Source organism: Acipenser ruthenus, chromosome 56 (assembly GCF_902713425.1).
Source record: "Acipenser ruthenus chromosome 56, fAciRut3.2 maternal haplotype, whole genome shotgun sequence".
Taxonomy (NCBI): domain Eukaryota; kingdom Metazoa; phylum Chordata; class Actinopteri; order Acipenseriformes; family Acipenseridae; genus Acipenser; species Acipenser ruthenus.
The window spans coordinates 4667577-4689268 of record NC_081244.1 but is presented as its reverse complement, the minus strand read 5'-3'; the positions used below and the strand labels follow the sequence as shown (position 1 = coordinate 4689268).

Here is a 21692-nt window from a genome sequence, read left to right as displayed (position 1 = left end):
CCTTTTCATCAATTCAGCCATCCTCATAAAATCTTCCCATAGCAAAAGCACAGAAGTGTAATAAAGCACAGTGACAGCATTGTAAAGCATGGGTAAGCATTGTAAAGCACAGAGGTATGGTAAAGCATGGGTAAGCATTTTGTAAAGCACAGAGAGGTATGGTAAAGCATGGGTAAGCATTTTGTAAAGCACAGAGAGGTCTGGTAAAGCATAGGGAAGCATTGTAAAGCACAGAGAGGTCTGGTAAAGCATAGGGAAGCATTGTAAAGCACAGAGAGGTCTGGTAAAGCATAGGGAAGCATTTTGTAAAGCACAGAGAGGTATGGTAAAGCATAGGGAAACAACGTAAAGCACAGAGAGATGATAAAGCATAGGGAAGCATTGTAAAGCACAGAGAGGTACGGTAAAGCATAGGGAAGCATTGTAAAGCACAGAGAGGTCTGGTAAAGCATAGGGAAGCATTGTAAAGCACAGAGAGATGATAAAGCAGAGGGAAGCATTGTAAAGCACAGAGAGGTCTGGTAAAGCATAGGGAAGCATTGTAAAGCACAGAGAGGTCTGGTAAAGCATAGGGAAGCATTGTAAAGCACAGAGAGGTACGGTAAAGCAGAGGGAAGCATTGTAAAGCACAGAGAGGTATGGTAAAGCACAGAGGTATGGTAAAGCACAGGGGTATGGTAAAGCAAACTATATCCTGTGTGTGTGTGTATATAAGTTTTTCATTAACTTATATCCCAAAGTGTCTCTCAATTATTCATGTTTTATTAAAAACAAGGTAAAAATGAAAAACTTAATGAAGCTTACACTATCCATGCATTAAATGTTTACAATTTTGTGCAACCACTATAAGAAATACACGTGGGTGTTTATACAGTACTAACCATTAGGAGTGTAACAAAACACTCAGGTCACAAGCCGGGATATATGGGGTGGTCCCGAGGGGCTACTTGTAAGATGCACAATAAGATCAAAATCAAATGATAATTTAATATAATGTTAAAGAACAAACACGTAATGACTCGGGGAGAGTGTGTAGTTATAGTTATACACAATAAAACACTGACTGGTTTAAACATTTTGGAAATTACAGCTCTGGCCAAACGTTTTGCATCCCCCCCCCTATAGAATGAACTAATTCTGCTTCATAAAGTCGAATGAAACCTGCTGAATAATGATGCGTTAAAATATAGAATTACACGCCGCTTGTGTTTTTCCATACACTGAACTAAAAAATTGAATTTAAAAATTGGAGTACTGTACTACTATTACGGCTTCTGGTAGACTTTTGCAATACCATTTTTGTAGTTTCTTTGATTACATGATGTTAAAAATCTAAAATTATATATTATTTCTTTTATTAATGTCTCAATCCTAGAATTCTAGGTGATGCAAATCTTTTGGCCAGAGCTGTAGAAATCTCTAATTTCTTAATAAAACCAAAATTAAATGAACACTTTAGTCAAAAAGACGTGTACAATAGACTTTTATTTACAACAATTTTTACAAATGTATATTTTTTGTATAAAATAATAACAAAAGAACGAGAATGACACGAACGGACACAGAGGAAATACAGAAAGACACGGTTTCGAAACCCTGTTCAGTAAGCCGACAGCATTAATAAAAATACTAGACTACTTAATTTAAATCTTAGTTTCAACAGTTATTAGAATAGTGTTTCAAGACTCACTACGAGAATGTATTTTCAAGTATATAAAAGGTCTATGAAAACGATAGCGAGTTTTCAAGTTCAACAAACACCAAACATTTCAATGCCAGTAAAAATGTAAAACCTCTGTACAAAACAAAACACACCCACATTGAAATCACACATTTATTGCTAAATAATCTGTTAGTCGATGACGTAACATCCCCAGCCAATGCTTGGCCTTTTTAAGTTGAACTTTGAATGCTATAATTTGGGCGAGGCCTGTTTCACGCAATGGATCGTAAATCCGTGGGACGAATGCATTTCTCAGCTAGGAGAAAGAGTATCTGTTATGAGCAACATGGTGCATCCAGTTCATGCTCCCTCCTGCAACAAAGCTGGTATTTGGTTCCTACATCACGCCTTTCAATCAGAGAACCAGCACTGTGGCAGGTGGGAGCGTGATCTGGATACACCGCGATGTTTAGAAGAGACATTATCTTTCTGCTGGAGAAAGCTCCATGGTAGAAGTTGAGATGTTTTCATTCCTTTTTAACATATCATGTGATCTTTCGATTATCTCTCTCTATCTAGAGTAGTAGGAGCTGGCAGAGTTGAAGTCACATTGTCACATGATTTGAATGGAGTGAGGAAGGCTGCTCCAGACGAGCTCAAAGCCGAGAAAAATGAGCAACAGATAATAGAAAAAATATGAAGCAATTTATGAAATCAGAAGCTGCTTATTTAATTAATGTTTAGTTTTCTGCTAATGACTGCATTTTCAGCTTTCTTTGTGTTAGTTTTGTGATATCGGTAGTTTGTGGTTTGAGTTTTTATTTTGCTCTGCACTGATAGGTAAAAAGTAGATTTTTCTGTAGTTGAAATATAAAATAAAAACAATAACTTGTACATTTTGCGATATTTCAGAAATAATAATACCCAATACTAAATAATACATATTCAATTGAACCAACAACAGACAGAGATTGCCTGTTGTAAATTCAGTACATGAAGGACAAATTGAATAGCTTTATTGCAAACAAACAAAGAGAGTTCTATTAATGGTCCTCTTGTAAGTTAAACCCAATTGTGTTAGCTTTAACTGTAAATGCAGCCACATAGAAATTCAAGTAACATTTAACACAATTCCCACTGGTTTCATTCAGTGCACTGCCCTATAAATTGGTCTCGCATTCATTCTAGGGCTTTGATTCACTTTGAACACTTTATAATATATCCACATGGGGACAGCTATATTTCATCATTCCTACTTATGAATGTGACATCCCTCTTCCTGAAACGTCTACCCGTGGACCTCACGTTCGTTCCCTGCTTCTTAAACCAATCAGCTGCCCTAAATGACTGACAAGATTGGAAGCCAGTCACGGAGTCCCTGTGTTACCAGATTGACGATATTACAACACAGTGATGATGCAATGGACTGGAAGTACAAGCTGTGAAGTTTGAGATGCTGTCTTATTCCTTCAAATACAGTAGAACCTCAGTTACGAACACCAAGCTTATGAACTGACCGCTGAATTTTACTAGGAACATTTTAGTTTTAAAAAAAGCACAGGTTTTATTTTCAAGCCAAAAGAGGCTAAATGACTGGGCAAGCTGTGTGAATGCATTCTTTAAAAACAAACCCTACGTCAACCCAGGACTTTAGATCCATAACAATGTGAGTATTGCAAAGCTGTGCTGTATCCTTGTATTATTCTCCAGATTGAGGGTGTAGATAGCAGGTGTACACATTTAAGACATTTCTTAAACTGTTTGAATGACTAGCCAAGATTGGACAGGCAGCGACACTGTACTGAATTAAAGATTAAGAATGAATCAACTAACTAGTATTCAAGCACTTTGTGTGGGGAGAATATGAGGTAATGCGATGTAAACAGTGCTTATCTAAGAATGGGGATTCACTGTTATCTATCGGAGACAGAAGGGTCTACTAAACATAACACAAATTCAACAAACTATTTATAAAAAATAAAAAAAAGCTTTTATAAGCAATTTAAAAGTCGTCCCACTACAAGTAAAAAAGTTTCAAAAAATAATTTAATATTTCTGCGTCCTGTAATCTGTTTTTTCTTGGTTGCGTTTGCGCTATAACTTTACTTAAAAAGCTATAAACAACGGCAAGTGTTTTCTGGACAATTCGAATGCTCCCGTCCTGTATTTTGTTTAGTTTTTTTTTTTAAATGACGATGGCTAGAAATCTGAGCAATCTCGTTGCTGCTTATCCTAAACCAGAGTTCTAGTTATAAGTGCTGGGTTGCAGTTAACTTTAGATAGCTTTAAAAGAATAACCCCTTCAAATTCTATTTTCATAGACATGTGTAACACAGGCTAGATCAGCCAGTGCCATCTGGTAAACAGATACTGTGAATAAAGTCTTGTGCACTGGCTATGGTTCATGCAACTATACAGATACTCTATAAAGCTGCTCCTTTATAGAGTATCTGTATAGTTGAGTAATTGCTATGAGAACAGAAATCCAGCAAACGATCATCAAAAGGAAGTTAAAATGTTAAAGTTAAAATTTCAGGAGGATATTTGGAAGGGGGCCCCCCCAAATGCTCAGATGGTTTTAGTAACGAATCTCAAAACCCAAACACAGGGTTGGGTGCAGGGCAAGGAGTTTAGTCCAGTCTTGAAAAAAGGTGTTTCAAAACAGATACTTTCGACACGACTCCATTCCACATTTGCACTCCACTCGAACCCGTTTCTTTGGGGAGCCAGTCATTCCAGCCAGACCGAAATTGGAATCCATTCTCGTGCTTTCAGCGTCCACTGGATCAACTACAAAACAACACAATACATCAGAAACACACAGCCGGGGATTAATCGTATCAGTATTAGGAAGATGTTTCTCGTTTTGGATTCCCCTTCTGCCAACCTCCTTCACTCTGAACCCAACCTAACCCTAGAGATCAGAACTTATATAACCAAGCAGGAGTATAATGTGGCTGTGTGCTTATAGCTGTGCTGTGCAATTATTATAGTTCTCAAGGTATGAAAGGTATCTTTGTAATAGTTATTAAAGTGATCTATACAGCTAATGTCTGACGGCGTTTTTTAGGTATAACAGTGGCGGTTGTAGGGTTAATTCTCTAGGGTGATGCAAAACTTTTGGCCAGAGCTGCAGAGGCGATTCTTTTCAAGCAACGTCTGGTTGCAGACTGAACCGGCTGCAGTTTGGTGGAATGAGATTAGAGTTTTACAGGCGTGGCAGGTTTATCGCGTGGAGGCAGATGCTCCCGTCAGACTGCCCTCTAGTGGAGTCGTGTGTTTCTGCAGTGCTTCTCTTACTTTGCATCTTGTAGTCGAAGGTCAGCTCTTCTCCAGCTTTGATCATTCTGGTGGCGAAGAAAGCGATCCTCGGCAGCCTCTCGTCAATATTATTAATGAACACGTTGTAGACTTGCAGATTTGGGGTGCACTGTGTGTGGGGAGAGAGGGGGACGGGGGGCAAAAGAAATGGTGACTTTCTAGTTCACTACTTGTGGGTTTTCATGACAACCCCCATTTAAATTTCCGGCAAGCACTACAAAGTAATGTGGCTTTACCGTCACACAATCAATTTGAAAACAAGGAAAGTATTGCATTTCTTTTAGTGAAGACACAGAGAGACTTCTAGTGGAAACGCTCGTCCATTTCTTCGTGTTTCTCTATGCGATCGCTTGCATTGCTGTTTCAGGAGGAATCGCTGGCTCTCTGTACTCACGCTGTGGTTAACGAAGTGCGAGATGTTCCCGTGGTGAGCAGCGTCCACCGTGTACACGTCCTCCACGTAGTCCAGATCAAACAGGTAGGTGGCGCCCTGCCGGTCGTAGATATGGCCTCGCCGCTCTGCCTCTTCTGAGGTTATGATCTGCAAAAAGTCGCATCGTGGCACTGAATGAAATCACATACAGTTTAAAACTGGTGAATAAATCGTGCAAGCAGCAAGAAAAGGGACACGTGTTATGGTAAAGTATTTTTACATGGCAGTCTGGGGTTGGAGAATAATGAATTTGATTATTGGCTAAAATGTAAAGATAATCACGATTATTTTAAATCATGTAATTGCTAGTTAAATGTTCTTCTCCCACAATCTTTGTCTGCTTTTAAATAAAGCCACACCCTGTTCTCACACAACAGAGGAGAGACTGAAACAAAGTCATTTTCTGATGCCCAGAACACAAAGGAAAGCAGCAATGTGTTTAACCTACAGCTGTGGCCAAAAGTTATGCATCACCTAGAATTTTAGGATTGAGACTATTCAAAAAAAAAAAAAACACTACACGAACATCATTTAGATATTTTATTTAACATCATGTCAATCAAAGAAATGACAAAAGTCTACTGGAAGCCATAATAGTAGTACAGTAGTATTTCATGTTACATTTCGAATGTCACATTGTTCAGTTTGTCAGTTTTTCGTTACAAGATATGGAAAACTCCAAAGCGGTGTGTAATTCAATATGTTAACGTAACATTATTCAGCAGGTTTCATTCGACTTTATGAAGCAAGAGTTGATTCTATAGGGTGCTGCAAAAATTTGATCACAGCTGTACATACTGCGCACTAAAGTAAAGATTTGGAAAGACAGGTGATTGAGTTTGCAATACATGAATAACAAAACAAAAAAGAAAAATGAAATCTGACAATACCTGCTGCAGTGCACTGTAGCCATTATGCACTGGGCAAGCAATTATTGACCAACATGATCGAGTAGAAATGATTTGGTAGGGCCATTATGATACCGATGTGATTTTCGTTTCATCTGTTTCATTGAGCAGGTATAAAAACACACATGGAAGATCTTGTGCTGTGGTCTTCTACTGGGGAGACCAATGGTTATTTTAAACCTGTAACTCCTACTGTAGCCATACTAGGGGCTCTCTGTGCAGGGATGGGAATAAGACTCCGACTGCACAGCAGTTTCACCCATTCCAGGTTTAACTACGCGCCTGATCAGTGTATTGGTAACAAGCTCAGGTGTGTTTTTATTAAAACCAGGAATGGATCAAATTGCTGTGCAATGGGAGTGCTATTTCCATTCCTTTGTTGCCGCATGGTTGCTGAACAAGCCAAGTGCATTTTGACAACCTATATTCACGACAGACACACCTGCGTTACTGCTTTTTTCAAATGATCACTAGTTTCCTGGTCCAGAGGCCAGGTTCGTTATAATGAAGGGTGTTACAGCGAGGGTGTGCTGTTGTTGCTCAAGCAGCAACACTGCTGTGTGACAGAGTGAAGCGTTCAGTCCTGTAAATACTGCTGCCCAGTCTGCAGCTCCTGTAACACTTACTGTAACAGGTGCACTATACAGTACTTGAAACTAAAACTCTGCTCTCTCAGACAACACAAGCAGCAACGCCGCTGTACAGTATGTTAAACAAAAGCACTGTAAAACAGATAAAAACAGCACGGGTCGAGACCCAAAAAGGGTCTGCTGGTACTGGACCTGGGATGGTATCTCTGTTTAAACCAAAAGACCCAACTTAGAACAAGTATTTATAACGAAGAGTTGTCTCATCCGAAAAGGGGAGGCGACAGAGCCAAAATTCAGTGAAAATAGCAATACAATGTCAATAATATCGCATAATATATGTCTAATGCACAAAAGCAAACTTACTCTTTCTAAAGTGCCCCATAGTAAAAGCACAGTAAAGTGTATTAAAGCACATTGAAAGCACAGGTAACATTGCAAAGCATATTAAAAAAAAAACTAATTTTTTCAATGATCAGACAGTAGTGATGTTTAATGCGTTTGCTCTTTCTAAGACATCTACAATAGGGTTATGATTAAGGCCACATTTTGGCACGGTAATGTTTAGCACATTTGATGGGCGAAAAAAACAAGACGTCATGGAAAGTTCACCAAATAAGGCAATTCTAGCTACACCAACACACACAAGAGCTTTTAAACAGTACACCAAAACCAATACTATAAAGACTATTGCGCTTTTGACTGCTGACAAGTTCAAATGTTAATTTAGGAGCACAAAACGCACAGTACGTACTTCAGACATTATTTCTGTAATATATAAAAGGAATAACAGCAATACAAATAAAAATACATGATATTCATTATTACTGTTATTATTATACAAGTGGTTGCTGCGCATGGTAGTCTACGTAAGCACCAATATTCACTTTAGCAAAGGTTCATTTATGCTTTCATTTCATTTAGTTTAGAGGCAAGTTTAAAATCCTGTTCTCTTGTTCTATCTTGCCCTATCGTGCTTCACTGGCTTGCGACCATGTGACAGATTTTTTCATAATCTGACCCTGTGTTTTGTGGTCGCAGACACACAAGAAAAGGCTGTGCGACTTTTCAAAAAAGACGCAGCTCACGACAGTGCGGATGACGTTGTTCCGACCGTCGGAGACCATTGACTGAGACCACAAATTGGGTTGCAGTCGGAAGTATAAACCAGCCTTTAGTTGTGATATACTGCAAAAAGACAGCAATCAGTTAAAAACTGCCTTCCCTGGTTAAACTGCATTGCATTATCATACTGCTTAGGACTGTTTCGCATAATTGTAAACTGTGATCACTTGAATCTACATGTTAAATAACAGCAAACAGGATAACAGCTTGGCAAGCTGTGTACAACCAGAGAAAGTGTGCATCTGAACAGCATTAAACCTGTGGTTTATCTCAAGAATGAATTTGGAAGTTATTCAACAATCTGTTTGCAAACAAACAGCTATAATGTTATATAGCTGGTGAGTAAACAGTTTTTTTTTTCCTCCAGTAAAAAGCCTAAAAAAAATAACAGCTGATTGAGCAGGGGGTATAGTGGAGACTTGGCTATGTACAGCTAAGTTTTGCATGACCCTATTAAAGTCATTTTGCTTCAAAAAGTAATGAATTACATATCGCTTTGTAGTTTTCCCATATACTTGAAAAGCTGGCAAAAAATGAAATTTGACAAATCTAACATGAACTACTGTAGTACTATTATGGCTTCCGGTAGACTCTTGCAATATTGTTTCTTTGATTACATAAAATCTAAACGATGTTCATACCGTTTTTTTTTTTGTCTTATTTTAATTATGTCTCAATCGTAAAATTCTAGGTGTTGCTACACTTTTGCCACAGCTGTAGATATCATTGGATCTTTCTATGCTTCGTTCTAGCACAAGGACCCTCTCCTTTCGCTCTTACCTCTCCGACGTACTCCATGACAAAGCTGTTCTTCCTAATCTTCTCCATGGTCCGCACCCCCCACCCCCGGCCGTTGTCCGTCTTGAAGATGCTCATGTCGTACTGAATGCCCTTCTGCACCACGCGGTTCAGGCACTCTGGCCCGCAGCGGCAGCGCGCGTTACACTCGTACACGGGCTGCCCTGCCTTCAGCTTCACCTGGCCCTTGTCGTTGTAGGCAAACCTGTGGAGCGAGGCCCCGGCACAGCAGCCCTTCAGGGGCTCCTTGAAGCAGTCCTGGCACTCGCAGCCCACCGCCACTTCCGTCAGCACGATCCCCTCGCCCACTTTGTAGTTGTTGATGTAGGTGAAGTCCTTGGGGGGCCCTTCGAGGTCCACGTCGTTCCGGACGCAGATCCGCCCCTTGTGCGCCCGCGTGGTGTTCAGAGAGGCCTCCCAGCGATCCAGCTGCTGTCGCTGCTTGGCTTTCTGCAGCATGAAATGCGCCAGGCTGTGGTCCAGCTTCTTCAGGCCGCGTCGCTGCTTGCGCCGCTGCAGCTCCCGCTCCAGGTCCAGACGGAACTGCTTGAGGATCTTCAGGCACTTGAGGTTCTTGCGCGGCTCCCAGGTGTTCTGGGACTCCGGGTAGCCTTTCCATTTCACCAGGTAGAACTCCTGGTCCTGCGGGGGAGAAACGAGCAGAGTGAGGAACATGCAGCCATCTGTCTGTTTGAATAACGGCAAGCTGATTAAGCCTATTACATTTTGATTGCTTCTAAAGGAAGTCCTTAATTATCGCTATTGCAGAGGATATAGTGGAGACTTGGGTATGAATAGCTATGGCTGAAAGTTTAGCATCACCCTATAGAATTAACCAAGGTGATGAAAAACCTTTGTGGAAAGCTGTACGCATGGCACACTTAACACATTTTTCCATATATCTGGGAAAGCGCTTATCCAATTGTCATGAAACTTGGTATTAACAGTATTTTGCAAGTTATTAAGAACATCAAATTCCGTGATTCTAGAGAAGTGTCTGTACAATCCACCCGCCTGTATCCAAGACTTACACAGGTGTAAACTTGTACTAAACGCTCAACAGTACTACATCTAGGAATCTCAAAAGAAACACTGAATTCAACGAGTCTTTCTCAACATCTTCAATAGAAATACGCAAAGAAATGTAATGAATTAAATGGCTTGCGTTTTGACTAGAAGTCTTTCTCACTGCAAGTCTAGTCAAATCGTTTACCATTGAATTTAATTTAAGTGTCTCTGAACAATTAAATTATGTGCATCCCCAGATTCTTATACAGCTGTGGTCAAAGGTTTTGCAACCCCTATAGAACTAACGAATTTTGCTTCATAAAGTCGAATGAAACCTGCTGAATAGTGTTACGTTAACATATTACACACCGCTTTGTAGTTTTCCATATACTTAATGAAAAACTGACACATTGAGAAAATGCGAGCGAGGGCTTTGACAAAAGGGCAGTGTTAAGGTCATGTGCTAGCAGGGCGATCACATGTAAAAAGTGCGTTCAGTATTAATAAGATTACACTATGTCAAATCCGCTGCCAAAGAATACGTTTTGCAAAGTATAAAGAACAAAAAAGGCAGCTGCAGGAGTTTGAATGCATTTGTACCGCGGGCTCAGCTTTGAGTTTTTTTTTTCTTTTGTAGAAACGTTCTCATACTAACTTTTGTACTTGATAACATCAATTTTAAAATTCAATTGATGTCTATGATGAATACGCTTTTGTCACTAATCAGCTATTACTATTTAAAATACCGAGTACTTTGATGTATGTTTCAATATTAACTAAATCAAGTTATTAATCAAACTGTTAAACCGTGTTACATACCGGTAATTGATTTATTAAAATGTTTGGATATGCTGCTACTTTATTGATTACTGGCTCGTTCACGGTCGCCTTGAAATAACGCTAGAATATGTTTTTGACGGATTCAAATTTCGCTGCAGATGGATTTATTTTCCTGCGCATGACAGGTCAGTGTGAGAGGTAACGGCTGGATGTTTTAGTTACACAGTGTTCAGAAATTAGGATTTAAGAGTTATGTTTTTGTGTGCGTTGTACTGGTTTTACTCAAAAGTGATTCCTGTTCAGGTATTTATTATTATTATTATTATTTATTTCTTAGCAGACGCCCTTGTCCAGGGCGACTTACAATCATAAGCAAATACATTTCAAGTGTTACAATACAAGTAATACAATAAGAGCAAGAAATACAATAACTTTTGTTCAAGTGTGACAAACCACAATTCAATAATACAGCAGATGATAGTGATAGTTACATCAGGGTATGATTAAATAGTGATAGTTACATCAGGATATGATTAAATACAAAGTACTACAGGTTAAACACTTGGCAGATTACAGTATTCTGAAGTACAGGATTAAATGCAGTAAAATAGGGGGCATATAAGAGCAAAATAAAGCACATTTAAATGAAGGGTGATAGTGTCCCAGGATACAACAGAGGAGTTCTACAGGTGCTGTTTGAAGAGGTGAGTCTTAAGGAGGCGCCGGAATGTGGTCAGGGACTGGGCAGTCCTGACATCTGTAGGAAGGTCATTCCACCACTGCGGAGCAAGGGTGGAGAAGGAGCGGGCTCTGAAGGCAGGGGAGCGTAGCGGAGTAAGAGACATGTACTTCTTTCGTGTTTGATGACCAAGAAAAATAACTGCATTTCTAAAATGTTCAATTATACAAAGGTGTCTCATTTAAAGGTTTGATGAAAATGCCTGTTTAGTTTTTGCAATTTATTTTATATACTAAAATTAAAGTGTTTAAAAAATATATATATTTTCACTGAGTGCATAGGCTATTTATGTGATTTCCATCTTTCACAATATTTATTCAAATGAATAAAGGACAGTTTAGGTTAGGTTTATTTATAATGATACAGGTTTAAACATATAAAATGGTTTTTAAATTTGACATTTTCCCATGGAGTGCTAATAATGTTTAACGGCACATTTGACTATAGGAATAGAAACACACAAAGTATGAAATGGTTATTCTAGCATTTAGAAAAAGTTTGTTGTTTACAAATCATGCACAAAAACACCTTCTCTAGTCACATCACCGCATTTCATTTTTAATTTACTAATCCTCGTCTGGGATGTCACTTGACATCCTCTGCTTTTGATCAACTCTGAGGACACCTGGTTTCTAGTCCAGTGCGAATCATGCTTTAACCCTAACGTTCTAGGTAATGCAAAACTTTTGACCATAGCTGTGCAATGAATATGCACTGCACTGAAGGTACAGCTCAAGTGGACAAAACTGAACCTCTGTGAATTGTGTCAATTATTATTATTTTTTTGGAAAGTTCTTGAAACATTAAAATAATATTATCTCTGTAGGTCATCAGCCCGTGGAAAATGAGGCCAAACATCAGTCAGTTTACTTGAGCTGCCCAGTTCTTCCTTTGTATGCACAGGTATAAGAACATAAGAAAATATACAAGTCCTAAGGACTAGTACCTTTTGAAACTTGCTAGCCCTTAAGTAAACTTATTAGTCCTTATGTGAAGTTCCTGAGTCGGAATCAACAACAGCGGAAGCCTAAAATATTAGGCTTCAATTTTATTTTCCCAAAAAATGAACACAATTCAGATTTTTAAATTTTTTTTATTGGAACCCCACTAAAGTCTGTGTGGACAGCATACTTCACACAGCATATCACTGCCTCAGTAATCAGAATGTCTACAGGTTCTCAGCATTTAACCCTTTTGTCACACCTCCATTCAAAATCAGAACAATGCTTTGCAAGGGTGTTCGCTTTTAATGTGCCTTGTTTGGCAGGCTTTGTCATCATCCGTTTCACAGTTATAATGATTACTTGATTCTTGATGAGCTTTAAAAAAAATCTTAAAAGGTAGACGACCCTCTCTGGCTTTTGTCTTGCTGGACACAAACCTAGAAGTGTTTAAAATAATAAAGTGTTTATGGATCACCAACCACAAGTGAAGAAAACAGCTCCACTTGAGCTGGAATGACCCCGTTTGGATAAATGCATGCTTGTGGGGTTGAGAAAGTCGTCTTACAAATGTGGAAGTTTTGCCTTTTTTTTTTTTTTACTTGATATTTTTATAAGGAGCAATTTTACACACCCCAAAAAATGCAAATGTTTGTGATGTGTCAAGACATGTTGACACCATCTAGGCAGAAGTGATCAGGGTAGAGCGGTTCAGCAAGTATGAAAATAACAGACAAAGGATTTAGAATGACTTCAGGCAAAATAGCTCATTTTGGCATAGACTTAAGAAACACTTATATAAGACAATACATCTAAAACACAAAAGGATAAAGACTTCTAGCCAGAATGTATGTCACTGAATTTATTAAGTTTAGTATTTCTAAATTCAGCACTACTGAATTATGGGTAAAACATCCTATTTTATGCAAGAGGATCGCTAAATTGCAAGGACTAGGGACACTTGGAAGAATTTGCGTACAATGGATGATCAGAATGTAATATTTTACTACCAATATTTACTTCTATATTTAGGCTTGCTCCTTTTCATCGTTTACTTGTCATGGGCTCCCAAAACACTCTGATAAAGCAATCATCTTTCGGAGTACATATCTGACTGGGCTTCACCCCTTCCAGTTTAGGAGTTGTTTCTCACCAGCTGAGCTGTGACTGACACCCATTTCGTTTGCTGCGATTTTCCTTAGCTTGGATATTTTCACCCCAACTGAAGCAAAGAATAGCTTGAAAATGATTGCATGAAGTGGTAAGGGTTTGCAATGGGTTACCAAGTCATAGCGGTGCCATCGGCAACTCAATTTCACATACATTTATCGACAATAAATTGATGCATCAGCAACATTTAATTATTCAAAATCCAGAACAAAAATGTAGCTTTTTAGCAGAAGATCCAGTAACTAAAACCTCTGCGCTGCCTAACAGTTAAAACAGCAAGGCATAACTTGCATTCAAATGAGAACACTTCCAATTAAAAAAACTAAAAAAAAGATCCCTGTGTGTTTCACAAATACGAAATAAAACGAAATGCGACACATAAAACAAAATATATTTATAAAGCAAACAGAATGACATTTTTAAATTGGGAGGTTTATACCAAAAATACTTTAAATAAATACTTGCAAGTATTTTTGTATTTTTATCTTATTGTATTTTTAGAGGGCATGGGCAGTGTTTACTGTAAATAGGCAGCTCATTAAAAATAGTGGGGGACTTCACATATATTACCGATACTGTCGCTAATGAGAAATTATGGTAATTATTTTTCTGTGCTAAAAAAATACGTATAGTTAAAATATGATGTATACTTTGTTTTTATTTACAAACATCTATGAGTTATTTTATTAATGTATCTGTAATAACAAAATAAAACATCTTTAGTGGATAAAATGAAATTTGTGAAAAATAAATGACAAAAAACACACAGTGCGCTCTCTCAGTCTCATTTGATGCATCGATTCACCAATATGTAACCGAAGCTCTGCTAATTCAAGGATGAATAAATCGACGCATCGATTAACTCTTGCATCTCAACTAAAGGATGTTTTCGACAGTGACTCACTGTGATCTTTCAAGTGACATGACAAAGTGCTCGGAACCGGACGAGCACTGATGGGCTGAATGGCCTTGTTTGTGAATTCTCTTGCAAGCTCGACTCACCCCCTTTTTCTTGTAGTCGCACAGGTACTCCACCTCAAAGTGATTGAGGTTCTTCTTACTGATGCCCAGGTCTGTGCACGCCACTCTCTCCAAGCGGCACAAGTACTGCAGGTGACTCCGAGAAGATTTGCACACCACGTGGCATCCTGCACACAAAAACACACGCAGGGTTACGCTGGAGGCACAGCTTAGGAGATCCATGCCATTTACTGCTGCTCTGCGGTTCATCATGGACCTGGGCCACCAAGAAAGGCAGAAAGAATCTATTTAGCCTGGAACAAAAAAGAATCAGGGACATGATGTATTTAAAATCTTAAAATGACAGTTAATCCAAACTTTAGCGCTGCACAGAAACCAGGACCAGAGGACACATCTGGAAGGGAGACAGACTTAGGACAGAGGGAAGAAGACACTTCTTCACACAGAGAGCGGTGAGGGGATGGAATGGGTTACCTAGTCATGTTGTTGAAGGAGACTCTTCTTCACACAGAGAGTGGTGAGGGGATGGAATGGGTTACCTGGTCATGTTGCTGAAGGAGACACTTCTTCACACAGAGAGTGGCGAGGGGATGGAATGGGTTACCTAGTCATGTAGCTGAAGGGGACACTTCTTCACACAGAGAGTGGTGAGGGGATGGAATGGGTTACCTAGTCATGTTGTTGAAGGAGACACTTCTTCACACAGAGAGTGGTGAGGGGATGGAATGGGTTACCTAGTCATGTTGTTGAAGGAGACACTTCTTCACACAGAGAGTGGTGAGGGGATGGAATGGGTTACCTAGTCATGTTGTTGAAGGAGACACTTCTTCACACAGAGAGTGGTGAGGGGATGGAATGGGTTACCTAGTCATGTTGTTGAAGGAGACACTTCTTCACACAGAGAGTGGTGAGGGGATGGAATGGGTTACCTAGTCATGTTGTTGAAGGAGACTCTTCTTCACACAGAGAGTGGTGAGGGGATGGAATGGATTACCTAGTCATGTTGTTGAAGGAGACACTTCTTCACACAGAGAGTGGTGAGGGGATGGAATGGGTTACCTAGTCATGTTGTTGATGCTGAATCACTGGGATACTTTAAGGACTTGGCAAAGTTTTGAGATTAAATCAGCTACTAGGAACCGGAAGAGCTTAGATGGGCCGAAAGGCCTCATTCATAAAAATTCTTATGCTTTAGTTGATCAGGTTTCATACACTCCTGGACTTCAAATTGATGCAGAACCAATTATATGAATTGCTGGTGTAGCAATTGTTTTTACCGGAGTGTAAAAACCATCTATTGTTGGGATAGGGAGAGCTTATCTTAAGTGCGTAAAAGGGGAGTCTAAAGACTGAGTTTAATGCACATAATTTATATCTTTTATTTAACATCATGTAACCAAAGAAACTACAAAATGATAACTGAAATAAAACACACACTTTCCAAAACCACTTCGACAATAGTTCCCGCTGCAATGGCTTTTACAAATGTGTTGTATTGATTCAAGTTTAAAATAAAAGTATTAAACAATGCTGCGTCATCAAGTGAAAAAGCATAAACACTCTCCTCTATCAGCTCGTTTTTCTTTGGCCATTTTAAGTTTGTCTTTGTTTCGACTCCAGTCACAGCATTGCAGTTACAACGAACGGAAGACTTGAAAAGTTTACTACTTGGCTTTCTATCCAGTAGCTGGTTGGGTGTACGGATCCCAGAGATTTGTCAATTGAATGTTGAGAAATCAATGGCTCAGGAGGGTGGGAATAAGATAATTCATAGAGACTGGCAGCTATTGCGTCAACACTAAGTGAAGCTGTACGGCCGTGACGTTTGAGTGGTCAGTCGAGTGTCTGGAAGCTTGCGTTTAACATTCAAAATGACCATGGGTATTGAGAGTAAGAAATTAAAACTTTTAATTAGAACAGTGGCTTTGTGTTTCTACCTAGCAACACGACCTGAATGCCGTAGATCCTGAACAAATAAATCGGGCTGTTGACAGCTAGGTTTGTACGAGACCTAACCATGAATGCAATAATCCCACTGTGGCGCTGGTACAGTAGTTTAATATTAAACACACCGGTGTATTAATCGCTCCCCCCTTTTAAGGGCTCTGCAAAAATGGCTAGAAAATCGACTTATTCAATGTTTTTTATGGTAGTTTAACCCTGGGGAGGGACGGATGGTGCTCAGAATTAAAATTATTAGTGTTAGCGTATATTTTATATGTTTCAGAAAGTTTTTTTTTTTTTTTTTAAACTTCCCATTCACAAGTCCTTCACTTTGCTCCATAGTGCAGTTATATGACTAACTTTCTATGCAAACGCTGACTGCACTCACTGCATTGCATGCGCTCAGGTATATTAAAATGGTGCAGCAGGGAATTAATTACGGTATACTAAGAGGGTCAGGACAGAACAAGCAATTACCGCCTGTTAAACAAATTAAATCTCCAAAGAATGAACCCGTTAATTGCAGAAGTTAACTGCGATTAATTGACAGCCCTAAATTCAACATGTTAACGTAACATTATTCAGCAGGTTGCATTCGACTTTAAGAAGCGAAATTAGTTCATTCTATAGGGTGATGCCATGGGAATTTTGCCTATAAGCGAGATGGCCAAAAAAGTGTACGATGGAAGTGGTTTCACTTTCAAATGGAACTAACTAAAATTGCAGAAATGATCTTATTTTTTCCCCTCACCCCTACATTGGTCCACTTGAGCAATTGTGCTAACTTCAAGATCATTGTTCCTACTTTCCATGCACTGTTTAATGTGAGCGCCAACTTGTATAATCTTTTAATATTCATCAAATTACCTTAAAATTAGGAAAATGTGCACAAGTGGATATACATGCTGTAGGATTTGATACCCACAGAAACAAGGATGTAGCAACAGACAAGTTCATTTCTGCAAATACACCCTATGGTAGGTCCATTAAATGTGATACAACTCCCATAGGAAATATTTCATTTTTGGCCATCGCTTGTAAGCAGAATCCCATCTTATTGCCCCTTGTTCTTAACTGGACTGTGGGACACTACTGTTAATCAGATTTCTATTCTTATATAAATCTCCTGATTGCAAACAAAATGCGTTTACTGGCATATACCAGCGGATTTAAATTCACTCGAACAGACGTGTTTAAATTGCACAGTGCAGAGTTTTTTTTAAGCTGGAGGGTTCATGCAAATGAAAAGCAGTGTTCATTAAATGTTGCTCCTCGTTTGCTGTTATCAGGGGTTCACATAACTGGTACGCAGACGAACCAATAAAGAAAAATGTAGACTTCCACGCTGTTTTTAGGACACAAAGGCAAACCGTCAGAAGTTTTAACAGGAAAGCATTTTTCATAAAGGCAGCGAGGGAGGGTGCTCACGCTTGCAAGGTGATTCATGCCTGCCTAGCCTCTGGATTTTTCCCTCTGTCAAAGATCTCCCGGAGGGGTCCAATTTAACTACAGTCCCTCCCTGCTAGCGCTATCATTGGCTGCTTCAGTTTTTTTATTAGAAAATGGAGAGCGATAGGTGGAACCACTCCAGTTCATAAGATCAATACTTTTAATGGGCACTTGAAACAACCAATGATAATAGGGATCTCTATTAAACCGGCCATTCAGAGAAGAGGGATGCAGTTATGGGGAGTGGCTTACGCAGGCCCGCTCATCAAACTGAACAGGGACGAGAGGAGGGATCAATATTTGAAAGGTTTCAATTTTACTTAAAATAATATAGATTTTCACCCTCAGTTATATCCTTACATGTTATCAAACAGCTCTCATAAAGAGACAGTGTTTGGGTTTTTGCTTTTGAATTCACAGGGTGGGAATATGGTGGAAAGATACTTAAATAAATACAGAATGTGTGATGATTTGTTAATTGTCATACCCAGCAATCCAGACTTCTACTTAAACATTCAGAAACTACTGTTGTGGTCTCTGGCACGGCCATCCCAATTGTTTGTCTTGTCGAAGGAGGATGTGGAGCTAGATAGCGACTTGGACGATGACCCCTAATTTTGGTGCGTACCAAACCAAAGTGCCTCAAACCCTCAGGGGTGAGGGAACAGTTCAGTCTCCATGCCTCAAGCCTGCCCTGGACTGGAGGGAGCACCCTTTCTCTTAGGGGGTGAGGGAGGGAGCAGTTCAGTCTCCATGCCTCAAGCCTGCCCTGGACTGGAGGGAGCACCCTTTCTCTTAGGGGGTGAAGGAGCAGTTCAGTCTCCATGCCTCAAGCCTGCCCTGGACTGGAGGGAGCACCCTTTCTCTTAGGGGGTGAGGGAGGGAGCAGTTCAGTCTCCATGCCTCAAGCCTGCCCTGGACTGGAGGGAGCACCCTTTCTCTTAGGGGGTGAGGGAGGGAGCAGTTCAGTCTCCATGCCTCAAGCCTGCCCTGGACTGGAGGGAGCACCCTTTCTCTTAGGGGGTGAGGGAGGGAGGGATGGAGGAAGGGCAGGAGCAATTGAGTCTCCATGCCTCAAACATGCCCTGGACTGGAGGGAGCACCCTTTCTCATAGGGAGTGAGGGAGGGAGGGATGGAGGAAGGGCAGGAGCAATTGAGTCTCGATGCCTCAAGCCTGCCCTGGACTGGAGGGAGCACCCTTTCTCTTAGGGGGTGAGGGAGGGAGCAGTTCAGTCTCCATGCCTCAAGCCTGCCCTGGACTGGAGGAAGCACCCTTTCTCTTAGGGGGTGAGGGAGGGAGCAATTGAGTCTCCATGCCTCAAACATGCCCTGGACTGGAGGGAGCACCCTTTCTATGTATTTATTTGTTAGGTGCATGTGTGTCACTTCAAAAGGTATCCCCAATACTGTACTATAGTATCAGAATTAACTAGGGAAGTATATCTGTGATGAGGAACCTCGACATAATGAAACCTACATCGTGCGCCAAACCCAACAAGCGAGCTGCTGGTACATTAACTTAATGCAACAAACCATGTAACATCATCCAAGTTCTACGAAATAAAAGCTGTGGTACTATAGTATAGATTACAAAAAATAAATGAAGCACGACGCGTTTTTAACATTAATCGGCATGCAATACATAGCACAAGATTAGTCATGTGAGTAGTGTTAGTTTTCACAAGTTAACCACCGTGACCGCACATTGACATGAAAATTAAATTAAAAATGAAAAACGATCAGTTTGCAATATAACCTAAAAACTGTACCCAGTCAAAAACGTGTACATATTAAACACATTTAAAAAAAATCTGCAAAAAAACACTCTTAATATAACGACCCATTTCACTTTCTCTAAACGTAATCAGTTTTTACAACAGAAGCATTTCTCTGTCTTCATGATGGTTTTAAACTACTGTCTTTGGGGGCTTCTTACTTCCAATAGAAAGTACAGGGAATAGGAAACCGCAAACAGAGATGTTTTATTGATTCAAATCACTTCGTTAAAATATTATTATATCAACACACTGTACATCTGACTGCTGTCCTACACTGTCAATAATACAGCGACTTAGTAAAAGTAACAAAACAACTATTTGATACAGGAATAATAATACAGTAATAACATAAATTACACTGGAAACAGGACATCTCTACATCAGTAAAAGTCGCTACTCTTTTTTTCCCCCTAAATTAATAAAGCGTCGATTCGTGAAACACAATTGATAGATTATCTCTGTATTGACCAGCGTTTGGTTACGCCGTTTTAATAAAATGTTTCGACTGAGGGGGGTGTCCGGACTGCATTCCCAAATTGTAAGTAAAACGCTTCTTTAAAAGGCGAGTCCTGCCTACAACCCCGTCCCACAATATGTGTGGTTGATAAAAACGAAAACGGGTCTTACCGTTTAAATTTTCCGCCATCTTCTACACCGCCGCCAAAACTGCCAGCTCGAGTGGAGAGGTGGGCTAAAAGAAACGGCGCGCGATGGTTGGTCCGCTTCCCAGAAGAGTGACACTCCGGCCAGCCAATTGGTTTTGGAATCTGACAGGGCCTGCCTCCCTGTAGTGTAATTGACAGCTTTATTCACCTATTAGCGATTTTATAATGGGCCCTCTCTGCAATGCTTGAGACGGGCGTGGCTCCTTACGTCATCAGAGCAGACTGTTGATTGACAGTAATGTTTACCAATCTGAGTGCGGATTTTGCAGCACAAAAGCGTTGCTATTGGTAGATCATTGAAAGGGCGGAGAACACGTCTGTGGTGGGGCTAACGGCTGGTGATTTAAGGGAAGGAAAACAGGGATAGGTCGGAGGGAAAGGTTGGGCTGTCCTGGCCAATAACGCTCGAAGAACATTTGCAGGGTCTGGAGAAAGTGTGCTCATTGGCTAAAGCGTCAGCGATTTTGCAACAGGAGTGTTGTGATTGGAGGATGGTGTTGTTGGGTGAACTGAGACCGAGACGTGCTGTTGAACAAATACAAAATATGTCCTGCAATTTATTAGTGTTCAACGCATGCACTCTGTTTGTTGTAGAGTGTATAAATAGCTATATGTCTATATGTGATGTGTTACAAGCGTTTTATTGTGTAATTATATAAGAAAAATAACCCACTCCAAGGGCGTTGAGCTATGGCAAAATAGACCTATTATTATTTTTATTATTTATTTCTTAGCAGACTCCCTTATCCAGGGCGACTTACAATCGAAAGCAAATACATTTCAAGTACCACAGTACAAATAATAATACAATTAAGAGCAAGATAAATACAATGACTTTGGTTCAAGCAAGTACAAGTGTGACAAAATACAATTCAATGATACAGCAGATAAGTGTCAGTGACCTGTGTTTAGTCTTGGCGTTTCCCCCCCAAAACTTTTTTAAAAAAAGGTTGTTAAAGAACCACATAACATCCCTGACGTAAATTACGTAAACAATCAGCAAACATAATTATGGTTCCAGATCATATTTTTCATTTCGGTTACTATGCTAAATTAAAAGTCTGCACAGTATGGGTATTACATGTCGTTAACCTTAGAAAAGGGAAGGCGCAGTTTTTGTCAGTTTGATGTGAAAACAGGAATCGTGATGAATAGGTCTACACTATATTCACATAAGACACATTAAAGAAAAATAAATACACTCATCTGGACACCGTGTCGTGTGTTATTGCTTCATAGTCCCCCCATATATATTGAACCCCCTTTAATATGGTTTCAAGGACTGCGCACAATAGCTTCTTCAGGGTTACCAGATTTCCAGAGTGAAAAAAAAACAGCAATTGTTTTTTCTTCTTCAATTCATTGTAGCAACTCTGGAGCACTTAAAATAAGTGTATAATA

General features: G+C 39.8%; 1 protein-coding gene across 1 annotated transcript; it reads right to left on the bottom strand.

Annotated features, from left to right (window-relative positions):
* Positions 1–1466: 1466 nt before the first annotated feature.
* Positions 1467–20405, bottom strand: LOC117404230 (histone-lysine N-methyltransferase SUV39H1-like). Its single transcript, XM_034007032.3, has 6 exons — positions 20254–20405; positions 14476–14621; positions 8818–9477; positions 5379–5525; positions 4964–5093; positions 1467–4453 (listed from the first exon to the last, which is right to left on the bottom strand). The coding sequence occupies exons 1-6, from the start codon at positions 20270–20272 to the stop codon at positions 4320–4322; spliced, it is 1236 nt and encodes a 411-aa protein (XP_033862923.3). The 5' UTR covers positions 20273–20405; the 3' UTR covers positions 1467–4319.
* Between the last annotated feature and the right edge of the window lie 1287 nt (positions 20406–21692).

What these genes read in the sequence shown, in the direction of transcription:
- LOC117404230 (XM_034007032.3), bottom strand. An exon ending in GCGACTACAAGAAAAAGGGG is followed by an intron (nt 9,478 to 14,475) that starts GTGAGTCGAGCT and finishes TCTCCCCCGCAG; the next exon opens with GACCAGGAGTTCTACCTGGT. An exon ending in TCATGGAGTACGTCGGAGAG is followed by an intron (nt 5,526 to 8,817) that starts GTAAGAGCGAAA and finishes GACTTTTTGCAG; the next exon opens with ATCATAACCTCAGAAGAGGC.